At 47.2% G+C, this 23,238-nt stretch overlaps 1 protein-coding gene across 3 annotated transcripts; it reads right to left on the bottom strand.

Moving 5' to 3' along the window:
• Positions 1 to 1,703: 1,703 nt before the first annotated feature.
• Positions 1,704 to 22,844, bottom strand: FBRS (fibrosin). Of its 3 annotated transcripts, XM_066628951.1 has the most exons (19): positions 22,562 to 22,844; positions 21,034 to 22,154; positions 16,585 to 16,770; positions 15,269 to 15,304; positions 14,350 to 14,379; positions 13,251 to 13,299; positions 11,323 to 11,728; positions 8,781 to 9,019; positions 7,984 to 8,183; positions 7,781 to 7,825; positions 7,517 to 7,612; positions 6,759 to 6,827; positions 6,645 to 6,674; positions 6,371 to 6,442; positions 5,916 to 6,048; positions 5,388 to 5,471; positions 5,210 to 5,293; positions 3,739 to 3,958; positions 1,704 to 3,228 (listed from the first exon to the last, which is right to left on the bottom strand). In XM_066628951.1, exons 2-19 carry the CDS (start codon positions 21,415 to 21,417, stop codon positions 2,496 to 2,498), a joined length of 3,096 nt encoding a protein of 1,031 aa, XP_066485048.1. In that variant the 5' UTR covers positions 21,418 to 22,154; positions 22,562 to 22,844; the 3' UTR covers positions 1,704 to 2,495. The 3 variants fall into 3 exon arrangements, with proteins under 3 accessions (XP_066485048.1, XP_066485050.1, XP_066485049.1); XM_066628953.1 differs by lacking the exon at positions 15,269 to 15,304; XM_066628952.1 differs by lacking the exon at positions 22,562 to 22,844 and having other exon boundaries at positions 21,034 to 22,515.
• Between the last annotated feature and the right edge of the window lie 394 nt (positions 22,845 to 23,238).

The following is a 23,238-nucleotide window of genomic DNA, read 5'->3' as shown; positions in this document are numbered from 1 at the left end:
AATTGGACGTACCCGAGAACTGATGACACGCTGATATACTGATGAGCTGACCCTCGGTGGCAGAGAGGAGTTGCCGTCAAGTGGAGCGTGGGAGGCCAAGGGCCAGAGAGAGGCCAAACCGGGAAGGAATCCAGCTGGAACGAGGAGGTCTATGAAAGACTAGAACTATGCAATTGTAAAAATCCCTACGGGGGTTTAGAACAGCCTGCCTATGTAAACTGCCTTGGATTAAAGTCTGAAGAGAAATCTGACGACCAAAGAAAGGCGGTATATAAATACCTGTATAAAATAGATGACTGGGGGAGGTCTCATCAACACAGGAAGGGTTGAGGCAAAGGGGTGGGCTTTGGGCATATGAATACTTCCATACCTGCTATGCTAGTATGTCAGTCTATGAAAGATTCCTTTGAAACAAGAATCTAGGTTACAAAGAGCACAATGTTTTGTGCAAAAAATTACTGTACTTTAGATGTTTTATTTTTAATGTATGTTTTATTTATTGCGAGCTGCCTTGTGCTTGTCTAAACATGGAAAGGCTGAGTAGAAATCATTAAAATAAATACGTAAAATTAGGAATTGATAAGTAAATTTATATAAGTAGTCAGACCATACAAAAGCCAGAGGAATTTTTGCTATTTTGAAAATATTTTGACAAAGAATATACAATGAGAGGATATGGCATTTAAATGGGCATTGAGGAAAATTGCCAGTCCACACACACACAATAAGGAACTAAATGTGAATGGCCTAATTTGTCATAATGGCAAGCCTTAACCCCCCAGAACTATGGTGGAAGAAAGAGAAACTTTTGTTTTCAACAAAAGCAAAACCCATTTTTTAATGGGTATATCACTCACTGCTCTATAATTTACAATGTTTGTCCTTAGAGCAGAGATCTTCAGACCCCAACCTGGGGTCCAGATGCGGCCCGCGGCGAGCCTCTATCCAGCCTGCAGCCAGCCTTTGATTCTGAGAGCCTCTGTCCCAGTTGACCAAACACAACTGGAGTTGTGCTTGTGGGTTGGGGGAATGGGGGTCCATTTAAGTGTGTGCTTTATTTCTTGGGCTGTGTTCGCATTTGGAGAAGTCCTGGACGTTTGAGCCCATTCATTTATTCATTCATCTAAGTTCCATCTCTAATGTATGTATTTAAATTTTATATTTAATTTTTTCCCCCAGCCCTCAACACTGTGCCAGATGTTTGATGCAGCCCTTCAGCTGAAAAGTTTAGAGATCCCTGCTCTAGAGACTGAAAATTCTGCATTACAATAAGACTTTATTAGATAAAGCCTTCCCTCTCAAGTTCTCAATCCTATAGGCTCTCCTCTCCACTCATCCTCTTTTCCACTGGAAACAACCAGCATCTATGATATGTCCCTAAAAAGGAGTTTTGATTTTCCTTGTTTCCCATGTGCCATGATTTTCCTCAGAATCACTGCTGGTTCTAATGCCTAAGATTTCCACCTATTCCATGACTTTTCTGAATACTTTGGGCATCTGCATCACAAAGTAATAGTTTGACTCAATGTCTTATTCCCCATTACTCTTCTTTTCCAAGAATCCAGAGCCCTCTCCCATACCAGAACATCAGCTCTTACCCAACAGGATTCCACTCATTTTTCACCCCGAAAAGAATGGAGGAGTCTTGCACCATCCCTTCCTCTTTTCTTTACCCACCCCAAATCATTCAAACAAAAACACAATCCAGAAGCACCAGTTTGGGGTTTAATTAACCAACCTGGGGAAGAACAGGGCACAGGACAGGTACGGTGCACCCTCCACATCACCCCTTTCCAATCAATTACAGAATAAGGAGAGGGCTCAAAGATGAGAAGGAAGAGGATACAGGTATAGAAAAGAGCAGTACAGTAAAAACAAGGAGAGCCGTTGGGGGCAGGAGAAGAGGAAAGAGTCACTGTTAAAATCACAATCTCAAACCTTTTATAAATGTACAAAAACCTTTTCCCAACCTGCCTGGGGCAGAATATATAAATATTTACACTGCCTGGAAGGGAAGGTGCCCCGAGGTACAGCCCCCCCCCCCCAAAGCAGCCTTCCCATCAGTCCATGGAGGGTGAAGATCAAGTCCAAAAAGTCAGTTTCAGGCCAGCGGGAAGAAGGCACCGAATCAAGTGCCAATTCCTGCTCCCCCCAGTGTCAGGAAGAAGGGCGTTTGAAGGTTACAGAAAGATTGGGCATCCCAACACCTGGATTCCTGCCTCACCCACTACAACCTCCAAGACAGACCACATAACTTAAGCCCCATTCGGAGCTAAGAAGAGGTTCCTGCTGCTCATAATGAAGAGGGCTAGTTCTTCCAAAACGGTGGCGGCAGCACAGCCTCAGGCAATGGTGGCAGATGGCCACACTCCTATCCCCGCTAATGTGAAGGGGGGGATTCTGCCCAAGGCCCACGAAGACTGCTCAGTCCACTAGGGGCAAAGGGAAGCTGCTTGGTACAGGTGCTCATCTTCCAGGGCTCCACTGCAGCCCCATTATCTGGAGTCCCGGTCTTTGTAAGCAGCTGCCAGTTCCCGAATGTCAGCAGCACGACGAGGGGAACAGGGTCGCGCATTTGAAGCAGGGATGAGAGGTGGAGGGGCACTCAGGAGTCCTACAGCAGCAGCTGTGGCTGAAGGGGTGGCTTTTGCCAGCAGCCCATTTTGGTGGCGGGGATAGGCCATGAGGCTGGGGTGGGGTGGGGGTGCCAGGCCATACAACCGGGCTCGTTCATAGTCTTCAGCAGCAGTGGCAGCAGATGACGGCGGCTCCACATAGCGTGGCAGGCGTAGTGAGTGCAACTCTAGCCCTCGATGGTAGGGCTCACGCCATGCTTCAAGTGCAGCATAAGAGGCAGCCGAGGGTGGGCCAGCTACCAAGTACGGAGAGACACTTCCACCAGTCCCAGCCTGGGGTCGTTCAAACACAGCCAGTGTCCCCAGGGGGTGGGAAACATGCAGGGTACTGTGGAAGGGAGCTCCAGTGCGCAGTGCCCCCTCAAACCCCGTCAACTCTGGCTCTTCCTTAACCTTCACTTCCTTCTTCAGAGGCAGCTCTGGATAAGGGGACCGAGAAGCGTGACTTGAACTGGCTGGGCTACTGTAGCGGTGCTCACGCTCTGCTGGCACATGGGGCCGGCCTGGGGGATCCTCATGGGCCAATCCTGGGTTCTTTGGGGTGGGTGTAGCTGGAGAGGCACGCAGTGGATGGCGGGAAAAGAGGGCATCTCTGGAAAAAAAGATACCAACAAATTAGTGATAGGTTTATGTCTCATAGTTTGCCCTGCTCTGCCCTTTCATTACTTGTCAAATCATGTGTCTCCACCATTTAAATTTATTCTCTGCTGTACTATTCTGGCCCAAGCCCTTCCTCCCAACCCAATCCTAGGACCTCCCCCTGAAGGAAACAAGCACAAAATGATTTGCAGTCTTGCCTCTGAAGCCGGTGGAAGGAGTAACCCATGCCTGGATAACCTTAATCACTGTAGAAACCTTCTGTTTCCTCATCGCTCCACCCTGACCACCCTCTAAAGTCTCCCGTGTTCTGATCCTGTGTTCAAATACATTCATGCAGTGTGCAACCCTGCCCCCATCCAATTCTTATCAGAAATATCATTGAACTTATCTCTTGCCATTGCCAGATTAAAATGTAAATGGAACAAATATTCACTGAGTATGCTTTGCACATCAAACCCTCCCGCTCCCACCATCACCTCCATGTCCCATCCCTGCTCCTCACCTATCCTTTTCATCCTTGATCACTGGCCCTTCTGGCTTCTCACTCTCCTTGTCATGCTGAGTGCCTCCACGCTCAGTCCCATCTCCCACACTGCCTTTGGGCCAGGCTGGGGCGGTGGGAAAAGAAGGGGGTGTGCGGTGTAAGCGATTCCATGCATCATGGGGGCTAGGATATGCTGGAGCTCCAGGGCTGTCCTTCTGCCCAAAGACAGAGCTCGAGTCTGGAAAGGAAATGCAGAAAGATGAGATCCAATACACTGAAGGCATAACTCCCTCACATATTAAACTTTTGAGGCACCTAAAAATGCCAAGCTAGCTGACAAAGTGTAAAGAGGTACTGGACCCGGAAAAAGAGTGGTGGTGGATCCCATAACACCGTGAAAAGGGCAAAACTAAGAGCACAATCCTAACCAACTTTCCAGCACTGGCATAGCTATGCCAGTGAGGCATGTGTTGCATCCTGCTGTTGGGGGGTAGTCACGGAGGCCTCCTCACAGTAAGGCAATGTTTGTTCCCTTATCTCCAAGTTGCATTGCCCTTACCTCGATGCTAGAAAGTTGGTTAGGATTGCTCCCTAAAAAGTCAGGAACACATATTAGAAAAACGTGAGTCCCTCCTTGACTGTACCTTTCAGGATGCTGATGGTGGAGAAAACTGTGTTCTCTCACAACAGCCTCCTACATAATAAGCCAGCATGTCAGTGAGAAGGATTCTAAACCTAGTTAACGTTTCTCTGTGCCATGTTAGTTCCTTTACCCACATTTCTGAAAGGTACAGTCCCACAAGGATTCTACCAGGGTGGCAAACCTTTCAATTTTAGGGCTCCTGGACCTTTAACAATTGCGTAGAGGAAGCTTCCTTTACACTATTGTTAAGAGTCCAGGAACCCTAAAGTTGAAAGGTTGGCCTTCCTTGGATTATACCTTTTTTTCTGAACTGGTAGATTGGCCTCAACAAACTCAAACTTGAAAGGGAAGGATGCAAAGCCTTATGAGCCTTGACAGAAAAACCAAGAGAACAGGTAGGAAAAACTGCTCAAGCAGGAGGAAGTTCACAATACAGCCTTGGAGAGGGAAAATAAAGAGGCTGGAAGAGATTGGGAGCCAAGACTCCTGAGCCTTATAACCCAGTCTCTAAAAATAAAATGAGGGCTAATGTGGTGAAGGAAGAAGAGAGTAAAAATAACAAGGACTCCTGTGTTTTGTTCTCCAGGTCTTGGTAAAGGGTGGGGTGGGGAAGTGGGATTAGAGAGTCTGGGTTACTTCTCAAGTCTTAGTAGTGAGATGTGGCAGATGAAGAGGCAGAAAAGGAGGCAGGAGTCTTGAGTTCTTTGAAAAGAGGGGAGGGTAGGACTTACCTTCTTTAATTGCTTGCTTACTTGGCCAAGCAGAAATGGCAAAACCACAAGAAACACAATTTCTGCCCCCCTTAATTATACCCTTTTATGCTCTTTCCCTGAAAACAATACTCACTGAAAGATGGGTTACCCAGGCCCCCAAAAGCGCCATTGGAGAGTGCCCCCAGGGAGGCAAAGCTGGGGGGTCTTCCAAAAGGATCTGGGGGGAAAAGCAAGTACAGAGGTGAGCAGTCCTACAGAATCTCCTAGGTCCTCTCCCATTTTCCCTGTCACTCTGGTGCTCCAGTCCTTACCAATGTGAGCACTGGGGCTGAGGAAGGAGCCATGAGGGGTGCTGGCGGGACCAAAAGATGAGCCACTGCCTGGGTGGATGGTACCTGCAGGGCAGATGAGGGAGCATTAGTGGTTGCAAGGCCAGACCTGAGAAAAAGGGGAAGAACCTCACTGAGAGCAGATGCTGGGCTCCCAAATAGAAGTACCTCAGTGGTGAGAATCCTTGTCATGACCCATAACTGACACAGCAGTTTATTGTATAGTGTTTATGATATGTGTATCACAGCAACCCCACAAAGGTAGAGCACAATGGTTCACATTTTAGAGTCAGAATAGTTGGACCCTACGGACAAGGGAAATGCTTTTTTTTTTTTTTTTAAATTCTCAGGAAGCTCACTAAGATTACTGACTGCTTTTAGGGGAGCCCCCATGCCACTACAGGGAAACAGCTTTGCTGGAAGACCAGAAATCTGGAAAGATTTGTGCCGGGATTCCCATCTTTTAGACCCAAGGGTAAAGCCCTCCAAAACGGGGCAGAGGGCACTGACCAGAGGGCGTGAAGAGTGTGGGAGAGCGTGTCAGCTCCTGACCATGGGGCAAGCTTCCGAAGGTTCCTGTGCCTGGCATGTAGGTGAGGAGGTCGGTCCGGAAATCCAACTTGTGGGGATCAGCCTGCATCAGCTGTGAGAGATAAATGGAAATAAATTTGCTGTGAGCAACAAGCCTGGCTTCCCCTCAGAAACCATTCCATTACGCCAATTTCAGTTCTCCTGGGGCAGGAACATCTCAGCCCTTGCCTTGGGGTTAAGTTTTTCCCAGTCTCCTAATCCAGACTCACAGACCCCAGCTTGGATCCTCGGTCCAGCACGGATATCGGAAGAGCAGAAGGGGAGAGGCCTCTCCTGTTGCTTGCAGCGACCCTCTGGCGGCCACCAGCAGGAGCTGCGCCACGCCCCATCACTCTACACAGGTGGAGGGGGGAGGCAGCGCAGACCCACCCTACCTTCATCTTCTCCTGGTGCCGCAGGATCATATATGCTACACGGACATGCATAGCGCACCACTTCCCGGGTTTCTGCGAGAGAGGGGGAAACCATCAGCTCTGTACATAATGTCCCTGCTGGGCCAGGCACAGGTTGCCCTACACCCTGATAAGTTTACAGTCCCTCATCAGACAGCTTCTCCCACCCAACCCTGCTGTGTCAGCCACTGGTCCTCGACGCCATAAGTGTCCACCCCATTGCACTGAGGCAAGGAGGAGTCCCAATGTTACTCACTCTCAGCGTTGTTCTGAAGGGATCGGTGAGCTAGGAGGAAACAAAATGTCAAGAAGGATTAGCAATCCCTTTGTGCTACTCCCTCCCTCTTCCCTATACAGATGACAAATTCACCTGGGTGCCTTTCTGGGATAAGCTAGGTGGGACAGCACTCAAACGGGATGGCAAGTCAGGGTTAGCACTCTGAGGAAGAAACAATGTATCAGGGAGCAAAATACACACTGTGATCAACCTTCCCTCTCCCTTCTGCTCTGTGTTCCCAAACAATGATACCATCGACTGAGAAACCTGATTTGCAGCTTTCTCCCAGTGTCAATGGCAGAGCTGAGGAGTCTGCTCCTCAAACCCAGCCTCAAATCTTCTACACATTCCCCACAGAATCCAAGAAGTCTGGCTTCCCACTCCACAAAAGGCTCTGGTTCTCAGCACCTCCCTTTACTAATTTACTGGATTGCAGACCATCTCAAAGGAAAATGCTACCATATACAGACTATATACATCAAGCCACTCAAAGGATGCTACACTGGGCCCTGCTTCCTTCCATTTTTATGTATTTTACTGTTTCACCAGTTATATTACAAGACCTTCCCTTTCTACAACTGATGAGTAAGCCCAGAAGTCCAAGCAACCCACTTTCTCAAGCCCACTGGGCCCCCTTTCTCCTTGGTTCCCTAGACTCTCAGTATCCTCTGTTCCAACTCCCACTGGGCCCATGCTTCATGCGAAGAACTCAGCAACAGTGGTCCTCAGCCCTTCTTGCTGAACATCTGGCAGACCTCTATTGCCAGGAGGTGGGAATAAAACCCAGGGGTCTTGACTCCTAAATTTCGCCCATTCTAAAAAAGCCCATTGTATATGTCTGGAGGGTTCACCTTAGGTTGGAACGCCCCCTGAAGGGAGCCAAAATTCACAGCGGGAGGCAGGACTGGGGGGATCCCCGACACGGTTGGAGGAAATGCGGCATAGAACTGGAAGAAGAAGAAAAAGCAATGGAAGTGCCACCCAGAGATACTGAGGTGGGGGGAGGGGTGCTGCTACGTCCTGTGGATGTGCAGCTCTAGGACCTCTCCCTTCAGTCCCCCTGCCAAAAAGGTCAATCCCCTGGGTGCTCCCTACTCCAAAAAGAATGTACTTACGTTATGCCTCAGAAGCCCATCCACCTTGCCAGGGTATTTCTCAAACTGTAAAGAGAGAAAACCGGCAGAAAATTTACCCTGGGGGAGGGGGGGGGAGAAGAGATAATCCCAAACACAAATTGATCATGAAGTCAAATCCTTTGACACAGGCTCTAATACCAGGATAAATGCCCTCCTCCTTGCAAATCTGGGACTGCACTCACCATGGCAGGACTAGACGTGGGCACCATGCCTGGTGGGAACGGCGTGAAGTGCTGGTGTGTGTGCTGGTGTGTGTGCTGGTGCTGGTGGTTGTGTTGGTGGAACTGAAAGGCCAGCGGGCGGATGGCAGCAGCCCCCATGTCAGCTCCACCTTGCACCGTCAGAAATCGAGAACTCAGGTCTTGGCGGATTAATTCTTGTTCTGGGGAGGCAGAAGAATAAGTAGCCTAAAAGCCAGTCATTGGGGGAAGCAGTGAACAAAGAAAGTACTGGAAAGATGTGACCACCCCACCAACTCCCCACCCACATCACTTTTTATATTCACATAGCCAACGAACCTCCATCACTCTCTGCCTGCCTGCCCCAGCTTGGAACTCAGCTGATGGAAGATCTCTCCTCTTGCCAAGACCCTTTCCACTATGCTGACTGCGCATTTGCTCCCATCCAGTATCCTCCAGAGTTCAGCTCCCCACATACCCTCTCTCCCCCCATCAGTCTTTCTATAACTGACTCCTGAAAGCCAAATTTCTTCTCATCTCATTTTTATTTGTTTCTTCATTTTGTCATATATTAAAAATATTTCTATCACCATGAAGACTACAAACTTAGATGAGGATTTTCAGGATTCTGTAGCTGTCAGTGTCTACAATTAAGTACCCAAGAGCCATATACCAGCCAACATAATATGATCCATAACTTCAAATTCAGCAAATGCTACAACCCCATTTCTTCTCAGCCCCTGGAGACCTTTCCAAAGATCTTATGTCCAGTCACACCCCTCCAGTCAAGTCTCTCTTACCAGATATGGGAGCAGCTGCAGCAGGGTGTCCGGCAACTTGAAGCAGTGGGGGTGGTGGTGGAAGTCCAGGTGAGGGGGTGAACATGCCAGGGTGGTGGTGGGAAGGGGGCCGAAGGGTGGGTGGAAAGGCATGGGGAGGCAGGGCCAGCGAAGGGGTGGAGGGTCGGTGAGGGAGCTGAGAAGAAGAGGGGGAACACGGAGGGAGGATGGGCTTGGGGTGAGCTGCTCCACGGCTGCACCTAAAAAAGGGAAAGAAAAATTAATCTCAAGTGCAAAAGCCAAGAGGAGAGAGAGGGTAATAACTTCCTAGAAACAGGAAGGCACTGGAAGGAACACTGCACTTGGACCCAAGAAGCCTCAGATCCCCTGTCTATGCGGAAGGGAGTAACAATGACACACCTCTCCAGCCTGTTATTGATATGAATATGACAAAACATTTAAGGCATTTTTAAATTCAAAAGCAACCCTATGTAAAAGATTACTTACAACAGTAATTTAGCTAGCCGGAAATGATATGGAAAACACCTGTATTTTAATAGTGCTGAATCAATGAACTGCTTTAATGAATATATGTACAGTATATGAACAGTATGGAGAACGAATCAAGAAATAGAACTATTACTCATTTTCTATAGAAAAGGGAAATATCTAAGGGTGCAATCCTAACCAACTTTCCAGCACTGACCCAGCCACAATGCAGGCCCAAGGTAACAAACACGCCCTTACCCTGAGGAAAGCCCCCCCCCCCACTGCCTCCCACTGCAGGAGGCAGTGCATACCACATTGGCACAGCTATGTCAGTGCTGGAAAGTTGGTTAGGATTGCACCCTAAATGTGGGAAGAGTAGATTTTTTCCCCCTCAAGTTTTTTTGTGTAGCATAGCCACTACTATGAGACAACTGCAGATCAAGAAGTTCATATCTTGCCTCTGTCATGAAGTCACCATGCAACCTTTGGCAAGCCTCTCTCTCCCCAGTTCCAACACAGGGAAATAACACTCTGAATCTATTCACAAGACTATGGCGAGGTCACATGAAGTGTTCTACTAAGTGTAGTTATTAAAAGGATGGAAGGGGAACCACCCATAGCTTCAGAAAAGAAAAAAAGGAAAAGTGAAGAAGGGACAAACAAAATCAACCAAACAGTGGTTCTCACATTTTTAGCATCGGGACCCACTTTTTAGAATGAGAATCTGTCAGGACCCACCAGAAGTGATGTCATGACCGGAAGTGACACCATCAAGCAGGAAAAATTTTAACGATCCTAGGCTGCAATCCTGCCCAGACTTATCCAGGAGTAAGTCCCATTGATCATCATTGTTAAAAGCATAGAGTAGCCTGTTAAAAGTACAGACCTGCAACATTTCCCCAAATGCAGATACCATGGTTGCATTGTTGAATATATTAAAAATAAAATATTGAAATGAATGGGGACCCACCTGAAATTGGTTTGCGACCCACCCAGTGGGTACCAACCCACAGTTTGAGAACCACTGAACCAAGGGATTGTGAACTAAGACATCCCACTTTCTATGTGGTAGTATTTTCTTGGCCATTTGCATTAGAACAAATCTGGTATACATGTTTTCTCCCACACACTGTGTCAGAACTTGCAGAAAAGCTTTCCCATATTTCCCACATGACTAGATCAGTACCTCAATGAGAACTTCATGGCTAATGATGTTGCATAGGGATGTTATTCCCCCAAGCTAAAGTTTCATGGCCAATGTTTTGTGAGAAATACATTATCTTCTCTACTTTCCCCCATTGTCTTCTGATTTCATAATACCAGGTGTTATTTAAAAGATTTAAATATTTGCAGATCTCAGGAGGTAGATTTTTCTTTTCCATTTTCATTTATGTTTTGGTGTTCTTCTGGTTTGGGCTGTCTTTATTGATAAAAATATAGTGATTTTTCTAAAGGCATACTTTACACGTGCTGTATGATGAGAGCACAGGGCAGCGGGCATTACAGAACGATCTTGACTGTGATGTGTGAAGCTAAGCTTCTGAGTTTTTCCTCATTTTGCATGAGTAGTGAGCACACTGGAGGCACCATTAAAAAAATAAAGCAAAATGCTCTTGAGTACAGGAGAGTGCTTTTAAAACATTGCATATATATCTGGACACCAACGCAAAATCACTCCAATCATCAATATGGGTAAATAAGTCATCTTCGTCCCTAAACAAACACTCAAGAAGGAGTGATAGAAAGCTACAGCAATGCTTGGAGGTAAAGACAGGATTATCATCTTCATTCCACAACAATGGAACAAGCTTGTAACTAAGGGTGGACCACCAGCAACCACAAAATAGTTCAACTTCAGCCACAGTTGCCTAGATTGCAGCCCTATATTTCCTATTTGGTAAGCCATTCATATATATATCCATTCAGTTTGCTTAAATGAAAGGAAAAGCAAAAGGAAGAAGTCTAATTAGCACAACTACTTCAAGAGCAAGTAAGAGAAGATATTGGATATACTGTCCTCCACCAAGAGAGAAAAGACAGAATAAGCACTGTACAGAAATACTGCTGAACTCACCCTCCGGTGCTGAGGTCCAGTCCAACGGTGTATGGTGCCTGTGTCTGGCTGGGAAAAGGTGGTACCTTCATGTGCAGATGGCTCTGGCCAAGGTTGTGAGGGACTGCTCCCCCCTGAGGCGGTGGAGGCAGCTGGCCTTTGGGCTGGGGTGTCCCGCGAGCAGTGTTAGGTGTCTGAGCCCGAGTCCTGGCAGGAGGCGGAGCAGGAGGACTGGGGGGCAAGGCCTGAGCTGGAATGGGGACTGTGGCTGTCTGAGAAGGGGGCTCCTTGGGCAGGAAAGGCACTAGCAGGGGGTCCCGGTCGGCCTCATAGTTACGCTCCTGGCTCCGTTCCAGGCCAGAGACTTTAGGGATCACAGAGAGTTTGGCTTCACAGCTCCCGTTTAATGCACCAATGGGTCCCGAGGCTGCCAGAAGAAATGGAAAGGGAAGGAGGGGCGAAGGAGAAAGAGAAAACAAATATGAAGGCATCAGCAAGGTTTTGACATATCACATTGCAGTAAAATCTCGCTCAACCACGGACTCCCTCAGCAGTCTCTTGAATAAGTCACTAATTCTCAGCTTGTTCTCATGTGTAGGAGGGGAAAAGAAGTGACTGGCTCCAAGTACAATTTAGGGCAGTGGTTCTCAGACTGAGGCGTCATGATGCCCCAGCCAGAGAGCCCTGGCCTCTGTCCCCTGCCCCTTAAGGGGTTGGGGGAGGTAGCAACACAATCGCCAGGATCGCATCACTTTGGAGTGGCGCAAGGGCTTGGTTGCACTCACCACAGCCTACAGCAGCCTTCCAGGGGTGCGGGAAGTCCCGTGCCAGCCTCTGCAGGCCTCCCGAACATGCAGAGACTGTGAAAATAACAATCGCAACCCACTTCCGGTTTCATGATCGCAAACTGGAAGTGGGTTGTGATAATTAGTTTTACATTCTCTGCATGTTAGGGAGCCCTGAGGAGACTAGTGCGGGGCTCCCAGCACCCTGGAGAACCTGCTGCAGGCTGTGATGAATGCAGCCAAGTCCCTGGGCCCCTCCAAAGCGACGCGATCCTTGCGATCATGTCACTGCCTCCCCCCTCCCCCACAAGAACTTACTGCAGAGCTCAAACTCTCTGTGAGTTTGAGAACTGCTGATTTGGGGGATGAACTAGGTATCTATTCTAAAACTGTTGAACCCTTAATAACCTATGAAATAGGCAAAGACAAAGTGAGAAGAAACCTCATCCTCAGAGGATGCAACTCATAATGCAAATCACTTCATAAAGAGTTCTATAAATGCATTATTACTAATGTTATTATTCTGAAAAATGTCTTATGGAGAACTTGTAAGAGTCTTCCTCCTTCTTAAACAAAAGACAGAATCCAGAACATCAATACTTTATATAGCACAGGGGACAGGTTCCCCCAAAGTTGAGTGCTGCATGAAACAGCACTACTGGAGACGTCACTGATCTAACCAGCAGGAAATGGGTACTGCTTTGCCTACAATGCACTGCTCCTATTGGTCAAAACAGCTGTCAATCACACCAGGACAAAGAACATGACAACATGTTAACACTAAAGGAAGCAGTGTTATTAGAGTTATGATGTATAGTGAATGTATTGTGACATCTCTGAATGGTTCCCTGCCCCGCCCCCTCACAACACCTCAAAGACTCTATATCCACACCTACAGAAATGTCACAAAGCAGAAGAAAGAAAATTCAGTATGGGTTATCCCACCAGAACAAAATATAGCATATCAGTCTTTGCTGGATCTCAGTGTTTACATCAGAGAGCAGACTTATCCAAACTCTGGCTAACCTGCTTATAAGGATGCCTTAGACTGAATCTTGACTGATATCCGCCAGCAGCATGTACCTAAAGTTCCAAGGCACACAACTGCTGTGATACTCTCTGGCAAACAAAACCCCCAGCAGCTTACTATTTATCAACACTCACCTTTGCTGGTTGAGACAGTGAATGACTGTTCGAGGTCATCAACGGAGGCCTATTGAAAACAAGAAAGATGAGGCTCCATTATTCAGTTCCCCCCTGCAAGAAGACTTAAACAGAATTTGTATCATCCTACATTCTTTGGACACAAACTAAAAAGCTGCTCTGCAGGCTTCCCAGGGATGCTTCCCAGGGAATGCTCACCATTCTCTTCCAAAGCAAGTGAAACAGTAGCCTTTCATCCAAAAATTCTGTTAATTAGTGCCGTAAACTTAAAGTGTTTGTCTGAAGTGAAAAATAATTTCTCACTCAGGCAGACTGCTCTTAATCTACTTTAACCTACATTGAATACTATATGTCCACAAATATATGCAAAGTATTTATAGTATTCACACAGACACCAGAACTGGATGGGATTATGAGCAAAGAGAAGCAAGTCCCAAGTTACACCATCCACATTGAAACAGGAACTTTCACACAACTAGGTCTCTCTTGCTAAGTTAGTGTTGTGTAGTGGTTAAAAGACTCCATTGTGGTATCAGGACTTCCCTGGTTCTGACTCTCGCCTCTGCCATGAGCTCAGTAGCAGACCTTACGCAAGCCACTCCCATTCAATCTCTGTCCTCCCATCAGCAACATGGGGATAATGTTACAGTGAATCTTTGATTTAACAGGCCTCAATTTAACAGATTTCAAAAATAATGGATATGGTCTGCTTAATTGAAAACAAGTTACATGTTTTGTGAAAGCACTTGTAAACCCTTAAAAAAAGGAACATGCACTATTATAAATACATTCTGATTTAACAGATTTTTAATATTAGCAGTCACATCCCTTTCCCCTATTAGTCAATTAAATTGAAAGTTCACTATACTTACTTACCTTTCAAGATTGCTCTAATAACTATATCAAGCTAAAATACGTGAAATGCTTTGCACAGCCAGACAGAGCTATGCAAAAGCTAAGAGTTATCACTACTCCCACCCTCCTGTACACTCCACTCAGAAATATATACAGCTATTAGCAAGTGCTAAGTGGACCAGGTAGTCACAAGTGAAGCCCAATACATTACAGGGGAAAGGTGGGAGACTACATCAGTGCCTACCTGCTCCTCTGGGTCACTTTCTGTATCGCACTGTGACAAGAGAAAGACAAAAACTGAAATCAATTGGTGCACAAAACTTGAGCTTCTCCCCTCACCCCCACGAACTAGGCTCTGCTCAAGACTTAAAAGAAGACAGGCAGCTTAAGGATTTTATGACCAAGCAACTACACTGCACCCAGTACAATCATGGAAGAGTAAAAATACATGGAAGAATAAGAAACATCCAAACCATCTGATAACTGAACAACAGCTCTAATAAAAGTTTTAGTAAAACAGTGGTTCCCAAACTGTGCCGTGGTGCCCTCAGGCACTGTGGCGAATTCACAGCCGTGCTACGGGATGTTCCCGGCAGCCTCTTCTTCCCTCCCCTTCTGGGCACTGCCATCTAGGATTGTGAAAGATCTTGTGGGCTCTCAGATGATCCAATATGACAATGCCTGGGAGAGTCAGGATAAAGAGACCGGTGCAAAAGAAGGGCACTGTGACCATAGTAAGTTTGAGAACTGCTGTAGTAAAAGATAACCAGTTTCATGGATACTGGGTATTACACCCCAGGCTCTTAAAGTGAAGAGAACCCAGTCAACTGAATTTACAAATGCAAAGAAAGCATGCAGACTGGTGCTGCTGCAAAGAGTTGTAGCTGGATCCACTGGTGACTTTGCACCTTATAGCTGCCCAACAGGCAGACTACTGCTTTGGTCTTGAGCACAAGAGGAAGGACTTCCCTCAATCTCCCACCCCTTTTGGGGAGGACTTACAATCCAACAAACACCATGCTTTAGTTTAAGGGAAAAGTTGAGAAAGGATTCCTCAGGAAGACGCAAGGATCCAACAGCATGCTGTCTGGGACGCACTGCTAAGGGAAAACTAGACTGGGATAAGGATGTGCAAACACATACAGAATTTTAGATCCACTTACTATATATCCAGTTTCCAGGTAGGATTGAAGAGAAGGCTGGAAAATTTTTAAAAGGGGGGAGGGGAAGATTAGAGTCACAATGACAATGGGGACTGCCAAGTCCAAAGTTAAAATAAATGAAAATAAAGGAAAAGTGCTAGGGGTCTAGTTGCTAACTCTTCTGGATTGATCAGGATTGCCATGAGATTTTAAGATACAGGCTAAAGAAAGAAAGAAAGGTGTCTGCTTTAGAGACACATGCTCTGTATTCCCAGAAAACAGGATGCTCCGTGCTTGTGACTGGGTGACAGGCACATGGTGTGTCCTCTGGAATCCACTGCTGTAAAATAATCTGGTCATTATCTGTGACCACCTCTCTGTTCAAATGGTACGTAATAAGCAATTCTGGAGCTGCTATTGGACATATACCTTCCCTCCCATTGCCTTATTCAACCGTCTTCCCTGGTTCAGCTCTACAACAGAAAGCCCTCAATTGGTTGACTCAAAAGATCAGAAACTTTGTATGGAGAGAGCCCAGAATCAGTATTCGGTTCTATTTCTACTATAAGAAATGCTTGTCTTCAAGCGTGCATCAGGAACACACTCTTTGAGTTGGTATCCCTCATCTTGAACCCAACTAGTAAACTGTGGCTGATCAGTGTTTAAAGGAAAGGTACGCTGCACATGTGTGAGGGAATTATTTTCTGAAATTCAACTGCTTTGTCTGGGCAGTAAAACTAATTTAGTGGACTATATACTGGTTCCAGAATATAGTTCCAGTTCTCTTTTTTAACCATATGTCCAGAATTATTATTTTCAATTTTCAATATTCAATTTTTTTCAATTCTATCTCAAAAAACTTCTATGCTCATGAAATTAATAACACATGGCAACTCTTTAGTTTGTTATTTATCCCAGTCAAAATTCCAACATAATGCTACACTCAGAAAGAGACAAAAATTCAATGGGAAAAAAGCCCAAGAGTCAGTGTTCAGTAACAGTGTTCAGTTATTAACCACAACTGAGACTTTTTCAGCCCCATAACTGCCATGGTTGATGCTTATTAACAGTCACTCCCCCTACCACCTCCAAATCACCTATGATCTCTGCTCCAATTAGATAAGCCTGCACATAGCACGCCACCATTTTCATTTTTCAGGCTGCTGTCAAGCCTGCTTTTATATGCTTCCGCTGTGCACATTCATCCTTGGGCTCACTGAGCAGCAAACTGCAGCAGATAAGCAGGGCTCAACTTAACTGCTTCTCCCTTCAGATGTTTTGCATCCCGTAACTCCCCTACATGCCTCAATTGCCTCTCCTCCACCTCAAGGCCTCACCTCTTTGTGCCGCCTCTTGCTACGTTTTCTCAGTGCTCTCTCCCCTCCACAGCTCAGGCTGCGACCCTTCTCTGAGCTTCCATCCTCATCCTCAGGTTCAGAGTTGTTCCCTTCATCCCGTTTTCTCTTTCCAGAATGCTTCATCCGAAGCTCCAACCGCTCTGGAGTCTTCAAGGTTGCATCCTTCTGTGGGCAGACAACAACACATGTGTGCATTAAATTGTGCTGAGTCCCTGACATCCAGCTGTTTTGCTTTGCTAAGGCAGCAAGGGAGACTCTGCTTAACCCACAAATGCTCCAGGCTGGGCTTCACCTGCCTTTCCTGCCAGGCAGGACTGGGTAAGGAGCAGGGCACAAGCTGTTCTCCTCATCCTTTTTCTCCTTCTTTCATCTGAAGCTCGAACTGCTCCAGAATCTTCAAGTCAGGCCATCCTGAGTGGGTACTGAGATACTGTATTTCTGCATCATAGAAGTGGCTGCATCACAGAAGTGGCTGCAACTAGGTTATTACTTTAGACTGGTTATTCAAAACATTTCTTACCATTTCTTAAACAGCTATTCTGGTTTTCAGTTTATTTCCAGACATAATTCAAAGTATTGGTACTATGAAGTCCAAAACGAACCACCTTCTTCTACCACATGAACTTGCCCAGACACTGCAATAGTCATTGAAGTCCCCCTCTCCAAATTCCCTCACCATCTGAAATTAGGATGAGTGGTGAGATGACCAGTCATGACACAGTGCCTATGATACCATTCCATTGCCAGGCAAAGACGTTTTTGTTTGCTAGGGCATTTCAACACAATTTGAGCTTCTTTTAATATTGACTATCTGCTCTGCTTTTTTTTTTTTTGCTGTGCCTTATGATTGTACATATATATATTATTATTATTATTATTTTTATATATATAATTTTATATTTTGGGAGTATAACCCACTTTGATTGCTTTACCGGTTTTTTCTGTTGCAGCTTTGTTCTAAGTTTTGAAAACACAAAAAATGCGTAAACAAGACCTTTTAAAAAAATTGAAATAGGCATACTGAATCAATTACTACTAGTATCAGATTGTATCCTTGGACTTAAAAAAAAAGCACTTCCTTATATTTTACAGGTACAGAAGACACATGTTAAATAAAACCAGATAGAAAATAAAAATTAACGATATCAATCCAGATTAATGGTATCCAGAGCAAAATGGCAAGTATTGTCCTGGTTAGTGGGTTGGCTGACCTGGGAGAGCAGGGTTCAAATTTCCACCCAGCCACAAAACCTACTGGATAACTTTGGACCAGTTGCTCTTAGCCCAGGGGTGCCCAAACCCTGGCCCTGGGGCCACTTGCGGCCCTTGAGGTCTGTCAATGCGGCCCTCAGGGAGTCCCCAGTCTCCAATGAGCCTCTGGCCCTCCGGAGATTTGTTGGAGCCCGCACCGGCCCGATGCAACTGCTCTCAGAGTGCGGGCGACTGTTTAACCTTTCACAGCTCTCGCATGAGCTGTGGGATGAGGGCTACCTCCACTGCTTGCTGTTTCACGTCTGTGATGCTGCAGCAGCAGCAAAGGAAAGGCCAGCCTTGCTTTGTACAAGGCCTTTTATAAGCCTTGAGCTATTGCAAGACCTTCATTCATTCATATAAGATCATCTTTAATATATTCATTTATGTAAAATTATGTAAATTTATTCAAATTTTAAATGTAAATTACTTATTTTTTCCCCCGGCCCCCGACACAGTGTCGGAGAGATGATGTGGCCCTCCTGCCAAAAACTTTGGACACCCCTGTCTTAGCCTAAATTAACTCTTAGGAGGAACACAAGACAAATCCATTCCAAGTTCCTCAGAAGAAAAGTTGAATAAAAGTGTAATTAATAATATCCTAAATATTGGGGTTGAGTCATCCAATTTTTTTATGCTGATGTGCAAAATAAAGCTTGCTATGTTATACCCCACTCTAACAGCAGCTGTTAAAAGCAAATGAAACTCAGCATTTCCTTTTTTGGTCAGTTATGTCTGGAGTATTTCTTTCGGAAACTAAATGGCTTCTCAACAAGGATTTACTTTCCCATCTATGGCAAGTAAAAAATCACCTACAGGCAACCAAAACAGCAGCAACTTCTGTATATAAACCGGCCCCTTTTTTTCCTGGTAGGCTACAGATAAGCAACAAACGACTAGCATATGTATGGAGGGACTAGCAACATTTGCAGAAGTTGTTCAAGGAAGATGGTGACAAGCTGGGCAGGCCTCAGGGGAAGATAAAAGGTCTCAGTAGGTATAGCCTACAAAGAGAAGTGGAAAGTGTAAGATAGTCCGTCCCTGGGGAGCAGAGGGCTGAACATAATCCAGCTCTATGACATGTTCTGTTAGCTACATACTGGATTCCTTTGGAGTCTGGCCAAAACACCTGTGTTCACACCCTGTTCCCTACTCAGTCCTGTCTAGCAGGAAAAGCAAGTGAAGCCAGTTCAGAACTGGTCTAAAAGTATTCGTGGGTTAAGTAGGGCCTTCCTGCTTCAGCAAGGAGAACAGCTGGATCTCACACAGCATTGAAAAATGACACACCACTGCCTATTTCTCTGCCAACTGAGCAAAGAGGCAGTTTTTCAAGTGGTAATCCTTTTATGCTTAGCAAGGGAAGAGTAGCTGTCCCTCTTCTCCTAGCATAGTGTCTTTTCTAATAGCTGTTGCTGAAGTTCTTCTGCATCTTTTTGGATAGTAAGCCTTTTTGGGACAGGAAGTCAGTTATTTGATTTGCTCTGTAAACCGCTTTATGAACATTTTATTGAAAAAGTGGTATATACTCTTATTAATATATTAAAGTCCAGCAATCCCATCCTTACCAAGAAACAAATAACAAGGCTACAACACTGAATCAATTGGTTATATTAACATTTTTTAAGCCTTTGATCAACAAAAGGTTTTCCTGGATAATCAGGCAATGAATTTTAAAATTATGTATATTCTTTTTAATATAAGTACTTATACAGACATCCTATGACAAGCACCATCTTAAGAGAGGCTCACTTTTCTCTCATGGAGGAGATAATGCTGTCACCTGCCATGGCATATGTGTGCATCATCTAAAAACAAAATGCAGGCTTTTTGATCCTGAACGACTATTCTTGTTCATGTAGATTTAACTGACATTAACTATGTAATAATATTAATAAACTACATTGTTATTAATCAACAAATATTTCTTTAATCAGGTGACAGCCCAATTATACTTTGTTCACTGAGCCATAACCCAAACCTGAGAAAATGACTGGAAAAGCAGTCCAGGGGGTGGCATGGGACAACACTGATACAGGATTACAGTCTGTAAAATCCCTACCTAAGAGCATGTTCTTTCCACTAGCTATAAAAAACAGGCTGCAGTTTTGCCACTCATTAACCTCCAAACCTGGGGCCCTTATCCCATGCAAAGTGGATACAAAGTCTCTTCTCAAACACTAATTTGCTAAATCCTCCACTGGTTTTCATCTCATACTACACACCTTTTCTCACTCTTGACAGAGTAGGTCTCCAAGGTCTTGAAACACAGATGCAAGGAATTGATGCTGGACAAGATAGTTGCTTTATAAAATGTTACTATAGAACTTTTTAACTAGTTCCCTGTACGGATACCAGTTCATCTCTTTTATAATATTCCAATAACTTGGGACTCCTCATCTCCCAAATCTAATGTCTCATGCAGGGATATTGTTTGTCCCAAAAATATATCAGGAAGCAAAGAATGGAGTTGCACCCCAATGTCAACCGTATGCCAATCCCTCTTAACTTGTGAATCTGAGTGCTTCCCTACTTAGATCAATTGACAGCAGAGAAGACAAATGGAACATTGTCCTTCTTTGATGCTCATCTGTCTGGAAGTGTTAGCCATCAGTCATTATGGCCTTGTTCTCTTTCTATTCCCACTTGACTCTGGAGCTTGACTCTGGTCTAACTTATACTACCAAATTACCTGTTTTGTACTAGATGTCTTGAACACCATGAATCACAATTTTAAAAGATTATTTGTATCCTGTCTTGTATGACTTGTATGAGCTCCCTTTAGAAGGGAGCTCTCAGTAACCTCCCATCCAAAGAACCAATGAGAGCCACACTTGCTTAGTTTCAGTCATTCCATAGCATCAGATACTCCTAGGTCAGCACTGAGCCAAGTCATAGGTGTTGACATGGGAGTGCCATGCTGACGGAAACTGCTGCACTGGAGCATACCAGCAACTGAGTCTCCACTCCTATAACCTAAATACATCCAGTGCTAGCTCACCGCATTCTGTTGCATTTATTTGTCTGCACTCAGACCAGAACTATGGGAACCTAGTGGAACCGTTTCTCTTTCTGAGCTATTTTTCAGCTCCCATGATAATAAATATGCCAGCCCCCTCCTACTTCAGGTAACATGCAAGCCTCTGATCCCTTTCCACCAGATGATGTTACCCTCCTCACCTCAAGTGCCTCAAGGCTGACGAAACTGGCAATGGCAAAGCCATCAATGAGGTCCTCTTCCTCTTCTTCATCCTCCTCCTCATCACGGCTGCAAGAAGATCCAGAGGCTCTCTTCCGCCGCCGAAGGGGCCGCCGCCGCCGTCGCGGCAGGGGGCGGCCTTTCCCAGGCGCCACAGGGGCAGGAGGAGAAGGGCCTTCACTGTCCGATCCCGAAGATGAGGATGACGAGAGGCCCCGATGGGAAGCATCCCCAGGACGGCCCCCTCGTCGACGAGTGCAGCGGCTCTCACGGTCCCGCCGTGAGCAACGCCGCTGCCTCCTGGTTCTGCCGCCACTGCCTCCTCCGCTCCAGCATGGGGCAGGGGCTGTCGCTGCTCCTTCCATAACGCGTCCCTTGAGGTACAGAGAACGTGTCCGTGTCGTGTCTTGTGGGTGCTGGAAAAACGTGGGAAGGGAGGTCACCCTTCACCCCTTGCCAGCCAGTTGCATCGCAGCTGCTCTCAACTTCCCTTTCTTGTTTGTCACTCGGCCCCAGCAAGACTCCTCCTTCCAGAAAGGGATTCTTGTCTTACGAGAGGCCTCCGTCCCTTCCGTCAGCAAACCTGCTTCTATTCAGGGAACGAAACCTCACTTGCCCTTCACTGACTCCCACTGCAGCGACTGGAACGGCAGCTCCTTTTTGTCTTCCTCTTCAGGGCAAGACCATTAAATTAACAAAAATTAAATACTCTCGATGTACAGCTCAAGGAAGCAGAAACTGAGGAGAAGGTTCTCTGTGCAATCAGCAGAGAGCTGCTTTTTTAACGTGGAGCTCTCCCTCGATAACGTCTCCAGCAGGCTTTACATCCCTCCAGCCACACACGGCACTCAGGGACGGGCTCTGCAGGCCCAGTTCTGGCTGTCTTGGCAGGTGCTGGGGGGCTGCCTGGAGGCGCTTCCACGTTAAGTGCCTGTGTTTCAGAAGCAGAGCCAGGGACTGTTCTTCGGCCTCCTATGGGAGATCCGGAGGGCCTTCCCGGTGTGCCCCGGTGTGCCCTGGTGCTTCCTGGTGAGCCCTGGTGGGGTAAGAGCTTTGACAGGCTCTCCCGTCCTGTCTTCTTCTGTCCGACCAGGACGCGGTCCTGCCAACAAAGGCCGGGCTGTCACTTCCTCCGCAGGGAGCCTGGCAGGGGCGTCTCTCCGGCCTCCTGCCGACCCCCCCGTCCCTCCCTCAGGGCGCGACCTCGCCTTTAAGAGCCCGGCTCCGAGGATTTAAAGCCCTCCGCACAGCTCCTGCCAGGCGGGCCTCCCCTTTAAGGCCTCGAGCCCTGCTGGTCAGGCGCCCAGTCCTCGCCCGGCCACCGCGACCGCAGGCCCGCCGCGCATCCTGCTCCTCCGCCGCTCGCACTCCCCTTTAAGAGCCACCCCTTCCCCCCAGGAGCCCTCCCCTTTAAGAGGGCCGAGCTCCCTTTAAACCCACTGACAGGCGCTGGGCTGGGGGTTGTTGTCCGCCGGCCGAAAGGGCCCTCCTGGCGGCCCGCGGCCGTACCTTTAAGAGCGGCGACAGTTGAGGCGGCTACCGGCGCCCCCTCGCCGGGCTGGGCCGGGTCGGGCCGGCGGCGGTCCCGCGAGCCCCTGGCGCTGATTGGCCGCCCTCCGCTCGCGCGCGGCCCCCAGCTGATTGGCCGAGGCGCTGGGCGGGGAGGGGGCCAGGCCGCACCAGCTCCCTCGCTCGCTCCGCGGGCCGCCTCGCTCGCCGCTCGCCCCCTCCCCGCTCGCGCTCCCCGCGGCCGACGCTCCGCAGCCCCGCCGGATCCCGTTCCTCTGCGCACGGCCCGCCGCTCCGCCCCGCCCACCGCCGATCCCTCCGCGCCGGATCCCTCCGCCGGAAGCGCAGATAGTCCCTCCCTCGCGCCCTCAGCCGCTCGCGCCAGTGCCGGCAGGCAGGCGATGACGTCAGTCCCTCCCGGCACCTCCCACGTTGACGTCGCCGTCCCCGGGCCTCCACTGCAGCCTGTTCCGGGAAGGACCGCCTGATGACGTCACGGCAGTGATGTCATAGCCTCACGTGCTGACGTCATCACACCAACTCTTCGCAAGGGGCTGCTCCGTCAGACTTCCTTTGCGACGTGATCATGCTGAAAGGACCGCTTGATGGCGTCACAGCAGCGATATCATATCCCCTCCCGGCAACCTCACTCACTGATGTCATAACCCCAACTCCTC

The sequence above is a fragment of the Tiliqua scincoides genome, chromosome 5 (assembly GCF_035046505.1).
Source record: "Tiliqua scincoides isolate rTilSci1 chromosome 5, rTilSci1.hap2, whole genome shotgun sequence".
NCBI lineage: Eukaryota > Metazoa > Chordata > Lepidosauria > Squamata > Scincidae > Tiliqua > Tiliqua scincoides.
The sequence above is the reverse complement of the archived record's forward strand: the minus strand, read 5'-3'. Positions and strand labels throughout refer to the sequence as shown.